At 37.3% G+C, this 11,649-nt stretch overlaps 1 protein-coding gene across 1 annotated transcript; it reads right to left on the bottom strand.

Annotated features, from left to right (window-relative positions):
* Window positions 1–1,823: 1,823 nt before the first annotated feature.
* LOC107283404 (riboflavin-binding protein-like) lies at window positions 1,824–11,314 on the bottom strand. The gene is made up of 6 exons (XM_015811298.1): window positions 11,173–11,314; window positions 6,923–7,022; window positions 5,656–5,784; window positions 4,244–4,355; window positions 2,341–2,625; window positions 1,824–1,859 (listed from the first exon to the last, which is right to left on the bottom strand). The coding sequence occupies exons 1-6, from the start codon at window positions 11,312–11,314 to the stop codon at window positions 1,824–1,826; spliced, it is 804 nt and encodes a 267-aa protein (XP_015666784.1).
* Between the last annotated feature and the right edge of the window lie 335 nt (window positions 11,315–11,649).

Raw genomic sequence — 11,649 nt, 5'->3', positions numbered from 1 at the left:
GAGACAATTGCACCTGGAGTGCCATATAACCTCAGCAAAATAATACAGCAAATATACAAACAAAACCGTAGCAGCTTTCTTCTTTATATAGAACGATTAAAACCAGAATAATGAAAATGTTCTTAGATCTGATTGCCATGGCAACCCATTCAGCTTAATTATAATTCAACAGGATTGGGAATAAGCTCTAAAAGAATCTAAAGTGTATAATTCACCAATGCGTTGAGGTTTTCAAGTATTCTTCCATTTTTGTCATAAATGGCATTAATTGGCTCTATAATATTTGGGTAGACAAAATAAATTAGAACACATTGAACTGACAACTGATTTTATTGACCTTTTTGATCAGTATTCTCTCTCAAGAAGCTACCGCCAGTATGAGTAACTTGGTTATTTGTCTTGATTAGACTATTTTGGAACAGGAATATATGTAGTCTTCAAGAATTCTTGAAACACTACACTTAGGAGGCCTAGGTAGCATAGCCAATGTGAGAAATACAAGGAGTTACAGCTATTGAACAGCAACATCTGGAAGATCAGCAGTTCTGGCAGGCCTCTGACAAGAAAAAGTGAGACCCCTCACTTTATCATGCTTGCAATTTTTTATCTTTATTTTTTATGTTTTATTTGCTTATAATGTCTTTGTTTGATAGTTGAGAACTACCCAGAGTCATGAGAGTTAAGTGGCATACAAATTATAGTAATTATAATTAATAATCTTCCAATGTGATTCATTATCACCTTAGTAGTTGTCATTGTCATGATACCATTTTCAGCGATTTTGAATAAAACAAATCTTGGTTATCAAACAGCAACCATGCTAATAAAATCTCACATTTGGTTTAATCTGAAGATTTATAAAAAATTAAAAATTGAATTCCAGGAATTGACAAACACTAAGAATTTTACTACTGATATAGTAATGGAGTTTGGCCTAGAAGACACCAGAAATAACTGGTTAAAAAGAAGAAAGTGTGAATAATCAATGTGGCAATACTGGAGATAACAGAATAGAAGACAAAGACAAAGAATTGGAGATGATCACAAAATATCAAGATCTGAAAATTGAAAGATTATGGCATAAACCAGTCATGGTCTATTGGCACAGTGGGTGCCATGCCAAAAACTCTTGAATGGCACTTAGAAAATATGCACATTGACAAAAATTCCACCTGTCAATTACAAAAGGCCAATTACTGCTTTGATCCCAGTAGGGATGTTTACAGGGATGGATGTCAACAGTGTCAAAATGGCAGCTACAATCAGGTGACTGAACCTTGCCCTTTTTATTTAAGCAAAATACAAAAAAAGTGCAGGCTTTGATCATTTAGACATGTTTGCTGTTTGGATAGTGTTAATGTTCCTTCTACAGACACCTTTGATCCCAGCTGTACTCTTAGTTCTGACAGCCAAGCCCTTCACCATATATTCTGGTGTGCGCTGATGCTTGTTTGATTTGCCATTGCTAGACTCTTTATTTCCACAAGCCCACTTTCCAATCATGAGAGCAGTCAGTCTTGAGAGCAAACCAGAAAGCTCTTGCAGAAATCGGTTTAGCTCTCTAATTCTTTAACTCTTGTTGCTAGGTAAGGACAATTTCCTTTTACCAAGTTTCTGTTTAGTTTTGGGACATCCAATGCTGATTTTGATGTTTAAGCATTTGCTATGTGAGTTGCATCTCAGTCTTAAATTCTATCATTTATTTGTTTATTACTTACTTGTTTGCTTTTGCCGTTGACAAGGTGCCTGCATGATGGATAAAGGGAAGAGAAGCAATGAGTGAAATGAAGAAACATGCCTCATTGTAATACAAACTCTGCCCCTTATGCACCTCTGAGTATGAAGGAGCAGAGCCTGCACTGTGATGTTGCAATACACGTTCTACCATTAGGGCAGTGGTTCTCAACCTGTGGGTCGGGACCCCATTTGGGGTCGATCGACCATTTCACGGGGGTCGCCAAGCAAGGCTGTCCGCCATTTTTTTCCCCTTTTCCGGCGGGTGCCTTACCTCCCTTGGGCTGGGCCAGCTGGTGGTCGGCCTGCTCCGTCTCTGCCGCTTGCCAGCTACGCCTCGGCCAGCGCAGGGGGCGGAACCACGCATGCGCGGTACTGCCGGGCAGGGAAAGTCCTCGACTTACGACCGGTTGGGTAGTCCTCGACTTACGACCGGTTTAGTCCTCGACTTACGACCGGTTTAGTCCTCGACTTACGACCGGTTGGGGTCGCGGCATTAAAAAGGTTGAGAGCCACTGCATTAGGGCATCACTGTGGTTAGATGCCCAGAGCTGCTGAAGGCCAATAGTGGCAATTATATAAAAATAATAATCTAATATTACTTACCCAAACCGGAATGTTCACTACTGTATTTTGCCAGGCCATTATCCTGTTCCTCAGCTCTCTTTCCTTTTTCAACCTGAACTGACAGAATCTTTCTACATCATCCTCGTTGATGCTGCGAGTAAGGCTGCTGCTGCTGCTGCTGCTGCTGCCCAAGACTCTACCCCGAATCAGCATGATTGCCTTGGGATCCGTTTCATCCATGTTGAGGCAGAGGCAGGAGGAGTGACTTACCTTCAGTGAATCACCCCACATTTTCTCACACATGTCAGTTCCATTGGCATACATCTAGAATTCATAAATGGTCTGGTTTATAGTATCATTTGCCATCAGAACCACACTGTCCTCCTTATTTTGATCTTTACATCTAGGCTATTATGAAAAAGTAAGGCAGGATGTGGCCCAGTTCAGTTGGGATAGTGGATTGGGAAACTAGTTTATTCACTCATTCAGGACCCAAAGCATAAACCATATCAGAAATTTCCTAATTGCTTTACTATGTGGCTAAAAGGATTGGAGATGAAAAGAAACAATTCTTACCCAATCCTTTGTTTAGAATTTTAGCCTCTCTTCTTTTTAGCTTTATAAACAGAGCTTTATTTTATAATCATACCAAGGATTTTGTCCATTTAATCCAATATTTTCATTTGATTAGTATTTTTTTTTCTGACATATGTGTGGGCAACCTTTGATAGCCAGGAATTGCACAGTTTAAGTTCATACTATAATATTCATCCATTTTTAGTTTCAAAATTGGGAAACAATGGCGCTTATATTAGTGAATTCATCTTCGTTGCTGTTGCTGCTGCTGTTGGAGGATCTGTCCTGAGTGAAGTTGATTGCCTTGGAATCTACTACATCCTTCTCTAGACAGAAACAGGACGAGTGACTTACTTTCAGTGAATCACCCCACATGTTCTCAGGAAGATGGCTTGGGAGCTGTGTGTGGCACTGGGGCTTCATTATGTTTTCATTTGTTCTAAAATCTCTAGCAAACATTTTCCTATTTTTCCTTTTATCTAGAGATGCATGAATTCTATCACTGAACTGGCCAACACATGCATTTCTAGATCAGCCTTCCTTCCCATAACAGACATCTTCCAGATTTCTAGCTGGAGTGTTAACGATATCTCAAAATATAGTAATGCATTGCTTTTTAAACTAGTGTGATAAAATGGTACCTCGGTATTCATCATTGACTGGTTCCAGGACGTACGATGAATACCAAAAACAGTGAGTACCAAACAAATTTTTCCCATAAGGAATAATGGAGTGAGTCACTGATGAGTTCTAGTTTGTGCACTGAGTACCAAATAAAGCATGAGTACCGGGACAAAATTTTCATGTCAAAATGCGTTGAGTATCAAATTTAGTGAGTTTCAAAGCAGTTGAGTACTAAGGTGTCACTGTAATTTCTATGCTGTATGTGCAAAATGACAGAAGATGCCCTTTGTACAATAGCAATATATTTTTTTGTTTGGAAAACATTCATTTCAGATTAACCTAATTTAAAATAAATATTGGTATATTATCTTACCTTAATATCCTCTTACTGAGTTTAAATTTTGGAAGCCAGACTTCAAAATTATGCACTTAGTCTGCATTTTAACTTAAATGGCATTATTGGTATATTATTTAAAAGAATGATTGGTAGCATGCATTAGCAATACTAAAATATTTTAGAATTTAAGAGAGGGTGAATATATGAGTTTCCTCTTGTTAAATTACATTAATTTGTTAGATGAGAGGGCTAGTCACAAGTCACTTTTTTCAGGGCAGTTTAACTTCAAACAGTAGCTAAATGAATGTTTTTAAGCTGAGGACTACTTGTATAGAAAGCCATGCAACATTTTAACATTAGGGTACTATGTATGCCTCAGAAGTAGCTTACTGTACAATACATTACCTCACTGATTGGGATGCATTCATTCTTACAGTGATTTTCTCCTTTTTCATCAATTTCCCAATCAGTCAACCAATTGCTGACACAAGTTTGATCACTTTCACAAGCTTCATACCTATAAGAGAAGACACAAAAGTAGAGGCCTTATCTGTGTTTTTACCACCTCACCCCATAATGCAACATAGAAGAATGTATTTTATTGACTAATTTTTTTTAAAAAAAAATCAAGTCAATGCTCCTTCGGGATATGATTGGATATTATTTATAAATGTACAGGGCAGTTTAAAACAAGGACATTTTCTGGACAAGGTAAAAAAAATAATATACCTAAACCAGGGGTAGGCAACTAGAGCCAAGGTTGCCTACCCCTGACCTAAACCATGTGGCTTGTTACAATGACAGAATGTATGTTAATAAAAACCTGTAACTTTCCTAGGTGATAGCTATTAGACTAATAAGTAGGGAAGAATAATATTGTACTTAATGACTAGTAGTATGGTCAAATCCAAGTTTCCAAAGAGTGCTATTTTCTCCTCATCATTACAATGTCAACCTAGCGATGAAAATATTCTAGCACCACTCTGGAGTTTATAGAGTGCACCTCATTGTTTCCATTTCTTATTCCTCAAAGTCTTCGGTGGTTTTGACCCTATAATTGTCTTCACTTCTGCAGATGAGACTGCAGAAAATTGATAGGGAAGATTAAAAAAGATCACTCTGTTAGTGTCATGCTCTAAAGTACTACAGGTCTTGAAATAACACTTTGCAGCAACACTTCTTTGAAAGTTTTCCACAGCTTCACTACCTCTATGTGGAGTTCCACAGCTTCACTACCTCTATGTTTGTGTGGAGATTCTGAATGAATCCAGGAGGCTATGTTTTTGTGTTAAGAACCTATAAACATAAAGTAGCATCACCTGAAAATTTAAGATTCAGTTAAAAAAACATGCCATTCCCAAAATCTTCAACATCTCCAGTTAAATTTTTAATTTTATTTTTTGAATATCAGACTTTTGCTAACACCAGCTTAAAATTATAGCAAAACAAAAATTGGTAGCTTGCCATCTGATCTATGGATCAGAGCTATTATAAAACAATAACAATAACAGAAAGCCCACTGCATCATTTCAAAGTCTCTTTTTCTAAGGAATATCATCTTAAAATGAATGATGCATACTGTTACAAGAATTGAAAATAATACTCTGTCCTGCCCTGGAAATATGCATGTGGATTTACTTCTCAATATTTTTAAAAAATGCTAAAAGAAAGTTATTGGTAAAGTTAACAAGATTTTAAGAATAATGAAATTGCACAGGAAAGTTTTATTTTACCTCAAAAAACAAAGAATTATTAATAAATTTAACTGCAAACAGAATTTTTAATTTTTTTAAAAAAGAACAAGAAGGTCCACCTACCAGTCATCACAGAATTTTTTGCATATGGGAACTGAAGAAATAGCAGCTGCATGTTTGGGATGAGCCCACTTAACGGCATATGGTGAACACCTATAAAAACACTCTATTTTCTTCATGTAAGCTTCACACCTGTTTGTATGAGGAAAACATTCACTGTTATTATATGAAAAATCTCCAACAAACCAACTGGAAAATTGTTTGGGAAGTTTAACTCAGTTGCTCCTTAGATTTATAATTCTGAAATTATACTGCAATCTTATTTAAGTAAATGCTAGATTTCATATCAAGGCTACATTAATACTTTACGGATCTCACTGATAACACTGGGTATCAACACTAGAGGCTGAATAGAGGATGTATTATTTATTTATTTATAAAATGTATAGGCCACCTGTCTTACCTTTTTTTTCCACAAAGTCTCTCTTGCTACCTTGTCTTAATTACAGGTAGTCCTCAACTTAACAACCACAACTGAGCCCAAAATTTCTGTTGTGAATTTTACAATCTTTCTTGCCAAAGTTGTTAAGTGAATCACTGCAGTTGTTAAGTTAGTAACATGGTTGTTAAGTGAATCTAGCTTCCCCATTGACTTTGCTTGTCAGAAGGTCACAAAGGGTGATCACATGGTCCTGGGACACTGAAACCGTCATAAAGATGAACCAGTTGCCAAGCGTCTGAATTTTGATCATGTGACCATAGGTATACTGCAGTGGTTGTAAGTGTGAAAAATGGTCATAAGCCACTTTTTTCAGTGCCATTGTAACTTTGAACGGTCACTAAATGAACTGTTGTAAGTCAAGGACTACCTTATTTGCCTTGCATTGAATTAATACTATGTCACTTCGGGAATCTTTGGATTTTGGACAATAAAAAATAATTATTAATATAACTATACTTTTAGAAGAAGAAGAATGAAAACAACATCTGGAGCATTACTTGAATATCATCAACATTAAGAAAATCAGCAATCGGTCAATTGCAAAAAGCAGTTTCACTTGGAACAGCTTACATTCTGCCTTACATCTGCCTGTCTCAGGTCCTTGGGAAAAAACTCAATAGTTAGATAAAAATGCCAAATCTAGTTTAAACATCTGGCTGACTGCACAACAAACCATGTAATGTATTAAATGTACACTCATGTCACCTAATTTCCAGGGACTCTTTCTTTATGTTTGTGCTGTTGTTACAAACAGCAACTATGGCAGAAATATGGCAACTAGCATATTCCTAGAAACATGTGGAAAAGAAAAAACAAAACAAAACCCACACTGAGCTAAGATTTCCACATCTGTTCCAGAAGGTAGTATCTATTTTAACAACCGGTGAATGAGCCAGTTCTTTGGTAATGTCTGCAGAGCAACAGGCGGCTGTGAGGAATTAAAAAACAAAGAATTGTTAATAAAGGCTTACTTTCTAACACAATTAAAACTGTGAAGTCTCTGACTTAGTTAATTACCCACAAAAGCCAAGCTTATTACAATTGGAGTTGAGTTGTGGGATACTTTTAGATGAGGAATTGTTTTATTCTCCTTCTTCCTCTTGAAAGTGCAACTTGTCGGCCTGTTTTGACTCCTCCTAAATTTAATGAAACTCTCAGAGAACTGACAGCTAATTAGTTGCTTTTCTTGCCAATATCTGAGCAAGGATAGCTATCAGCCAATCACATTCAACTATTTGCCACCACATAATTGATTACTTCCTTTGCCTGTTGATTTCATACCTAAATGTGCATATCTTTCATGTCTTAAAAAGCCTATCATCTATCCATCCACCCACCTATCCTCACCTTTCTTTATCTTACTAAAAATGTTACTGTCGGCCTCAGTTGCGTGGCAGAGGTGAGCCTATGGGCTCATCTGTAGTGATTGCTCTGTGTGTAGCAATTTTTTTAAATTTGGAATGTAGGAGAAAGTAAGAATTAAAAGAAAATAAAATAGATATGTGGGGAATCTGTAAAACAAAGAAAAAAAAAATTTAACAGAAGGTGGTCTGATTTTGTGACATGGGGAAATGAAAGCTTGAACGAAAGCATTGAAGTTATGTCAGACATTATGACTTGATAGCATCTATACTGTTGTGCGAACTTTGGAAAGTAGAAATTCCTAAGGTGGTGATAGTTGCATATTAAGTTCCAGTGAACTATGGAAAAAAAAACCAACTAGAGATGAGTTTCAACAAAACATTGTGGACCATTTGTTATTCTATTAGGGATGGGTGGATGGGTGGGAAAAGACTAAACTGTACAGAAAAACAATTGGTCTCATTTGGAGATCCATGAATGTATGAAAATAGTGACTGGTTAATATCTGCTTGGTAAAACGTCTACTTTGAATACATGTTTTAACACAAGTCCATTCATAGTTACATATAGAAAAATAAGAAAAAACAATGACTGGTTTAATTGTTTATGATGAAAGATTGAAACAATTAATGAAGGAAATTAGAGTAATGAAGCGTTCTGAAAGTGGGGATTGATTATGTGCCAACAGGATGTTGTTGACTCCCAGCTACCGCATAGATTTTTCTTGGCAGACTATTGTTTAGCAGCATCAAGAATGAGCTCTGGAAAAAAATATACATGGAAGAAAAAAAAGAGGCAGTTGTGAAAGCAGCTGTTACAGGAAGAGAAAGTATGAATCCTGGATTAAAACTAGTAGATTATAGATTACTCTCTTCCCAGAATAAATGATAAGTGGACATAAGCAATAAAGATATGGAAGCTGCTTAAAATAGGATGAAAAGAGTGATGTCACACAATGCCACAGAAAAATGCAATAATATTCTAGTACAGACATGTCAAACTCGCGAGTCACGTGACGTTGAGCAACGTATCGGGACTGTTTTGCTATTGCTGGCAATGGGGTGGGCGTGGTTTCCGCGTGATGTGTCTGGCCTGCGGGCCGGCAGTTTGACATCCCTGTTCTAGTAGGAAGTATGGAAAAGGATATTTGTGGCATGATGACCTGAAAGAGGCTATGGATGATGAAAAAAATCTGCATAGCTACTACAGAAATGAGAATAAGACAAAGAAAGCAATAGTTAAGATTTAAAAAGGCAGAGAAAATGCTGAATAATTTTCATGAGAGTAAAACAATGAAAGTGGATGAAGAGGGAACAGTAGAAAGAATGGAATTAGAAATAAGTATGTTACAGGTCCTATGTATTAAATAAGTACATTGAGTGGGACCAAGAAAAAGGGCCTTTCTACAATGACTCCCTTCCTCTCATTCCCCCAGAGATAAAATTGCCACCCACCTTGATACTTTTCTAGAGGGCCCCAAAAACATGGTTCTATCAGCAGGTTTGGGAACATCAGGTTGACATGGAGCTGATCAAGAGGTGAGTGTAATTGTGCCTGTTGCTGCCAATGGAGGTAGGTGAGTATGGGTTTTTCCATTGTGGAATTTTAATGTCAATCACCCATATGTGAATAGAATAGAATAGAATAGAATAGAATAGAATAGAATATCTTTATTGTCATTGTGTAACTCACAACAAAATTAAGTGCTGTCCACAGTGAACACTACACACAAGTAAAAACCACAAATAAGAACATACATTATGTACACATATCCTTCATATTCTATTCACCATTGCACTGCTCCTAATATTGCACTTCAATGTTGTACTATACAATGGTATTTAATATGGTTACAGTTCTGGGATAAAAACTATTTTTCAGCCTATTTGTCTTTGTTTTTATTATCCTGTACCGTCTGCCAGATAGTAATAATTCAAAAGAAAAGAATGTCTGGGATGAGGTGAGTCTTTAAGAATATTTTGAGCTTTCCTAAGACAACGGGAATTGTACAGTTCGTCCGGGGGAGGGGAGAGAGGGCAGCCAATAATCCTGTGGGCAATGGTAATGACCCTCTGGAACACTTTCCTATCTGCTACTGTGCAGCAAGCAAACCACACACAAATGCAATAAGTTAGAATGCTCTCTATGGAGCAGTGGTAGAAGGTCACCAGCAGTTTTTCATTCAGTTGTTGTTTCCTGAGAAGTCTCAAGAAATATAATCTCTGCTGATCCTTCTTAACCAATGCTTTAAAATGAGCACTCCAGGTTAGGTCCTCCTTTATGTTAACACCCAGAAACCTAAAGCTGGCCACCCTCTCCACACAGTGTCCGCTGATGATCAGGGTCTGAATGTCTGATCTATTCCTCCTGTAATCTACCGTAAGCTCCTTGGTCTTAGTTGTGTTGAGAACCAAATTATTGTCTCTGCACTACAAGAGCAACTGCTCCACCTCATCCTGGTAGGCAGACTCATCCCGCTTGGAGATAGCCCCACCACTGTGGTATCACCTGCAAATTTAACAATAATATTGCTGGGATGAGTGGGGGTGCAGTCATAAGTGTAGAGGATGTAAAGTAGGGGGCACAACGCACAGCCCTGTGGGAAGCCAGTATTAAGAATAAGGGCTGAAGAGATATAGTTGCCTAATCTAACCCTCTGAGAGCGGCCAGACAGGAAGTTCATAATTCAAAGGCAGATTGAATGTGAAAGTCCGAGATTGACAAGTTTAGACACCAGTGTGTATGGAAGAATTGTGTTAAATGCAGAGCTAAAATCCACAACCCCCCACTGCTCCAGATGAGTCATATAAATGTGTTAAATCAATCAATCAATAAGTAAATAAATAGATAAGAGAACAGCTTTGTACAGTGTTTTGGGAAATGGGTGAAAAAAAATTAAGATGTACAAATGCTGTAGAAAGGTAGCGGGTAGGATCTGGTCTGTTTCCTCCTACCCTTTTGGGTCAATGGGTGTTTGGCCTTTTTTCTCCAGTTGGCACTGGAATGCACCAACTCCCTGTTTACATATATACCTGAACTGAGCAGCACTGGCTCCCACCTCACTAGCTTTTAGTCAGTGAATTACTTATATAAAAGAAGTATGTTGAAGTGATTTGATTCTAATCTATAGAGTGGATGAATTAAGGGCTAACTGCAAAACTGGTATATGAAGTAGGTGTGAATGGGCTGAAATAAAATGAAGACTACAAGTCGTGGCTGGAGGGAGTTCATGAGATACTCAGAAAAGTGATGTGAGAAGTTTAAAAGAGCAAAATGCAACCTGTGAAGTGATGTATAGATATGTATGGAAGAACAATGATTTACAAGGATACAAAGTAAGAAGAGATGTAGTGAACGATTTGGTGTAAACTTTATCATTTTTTTTCTACTTCTACTTCGCCTTGAATTTCTTGCTTATTCATTTTTATTCTTTTCTGTGCTTTTTATTTTTAATCCTTATAATCCCTGTACTTTGTTATTATTTCAGCGCAGAAGTAATCAATTAACCCCTTGTGTGCATGCGGGTAGGTATATACACACAACACACACACAAACACACGCAGGTAACTGCATCATGACATTTAGCTCACATTAGTTGTGTGAACAAATGATAAAATACGAAGTAATTCTTCAAGACCTCCTGTTAACAAAGGCATCCACACACAGCCTGTTGGTCACATACAGTCTAATTTTTAACACAATTTTGCAATACTTACATTTGGCATATATGGTACATTCCTTCAAGTATCTCTCTCTGGTAGGCCTTGGCTTGTGACCAGCCCCTCTCAAACATGTTTGTATATTTCCAGTGCTAGGCATTAAGACAGCAAGGAACAGGAACACTGAAAATCGCAACATCTTGTTACTGCTACCGTTACTGCTATTCTTCTGAAGGATCCTGTATGGAAGATGACATTTCAATCATACGGGTGGGTTTATGAAACATAGGGACAGCCTTCATGTGAAATGTCAGAAAATATTGCAACTAAAATGTAGTAAGTGGAACATGGTTTTCCTTCTTATGTATCCGCCTTAAACAATTAAACTGGAAATTTATTTATTTATTTATTCAATTTAACATTTTTGTTCAAATAAATGTGTAGGGAATTTTGCCTTTAAAGCAAATATAGCTCAAAAAGCAACCAATTATTTTCCTGCCTCACCCCTTTTCTCCTCTAAGCCTCTTGCCTGCA

Source organism: Protobothrops mucrosquamatus, unplaced genomic scaffold (assembly GCF_001527695.2).
Source record: "Protobothrops mucrosquamatus isolate PMUCROS unplaced genomic scaffold, P.Mucros_1.0 scaffold39, whole genome shotgun sequence".
Taxonomy (NCBI): Eukaryota; Metazoa; Chordata; class Lepidosauria; order Squamata; family Viperidae; genus Protobothrops; species Protobothrops mucrosquamatus.
The sequence above is the reverse complement of the archived record's forward strand: the minus strand, read 5'-3'. Positions and strand labels throughout refer to the sequence as shown.

Coding starts and splice junctions, on each gene's coding strand:
- LOC107283404 (XM_015811298.1), bottom strand. CDS start 11,314: ATGTTGCGATTTTCAGTGTTCCTGTTCCTTGCTGTCTTAATGCCTAGC. Junction 7,023..11,172: donor ATGTACCATATATGCCAAAT/GTAAGTATTGCA, acceptor AATTCCTCACAG/CCGCCTGTTGCTCTGCAGAC. Junction 1,860..2,340: donor TAGTGAACATTCCGGTTTGG/GTAAGTAATATT, acceptor GCAACATCACAG/TGCAGGCTCTGCTCCTTCAT.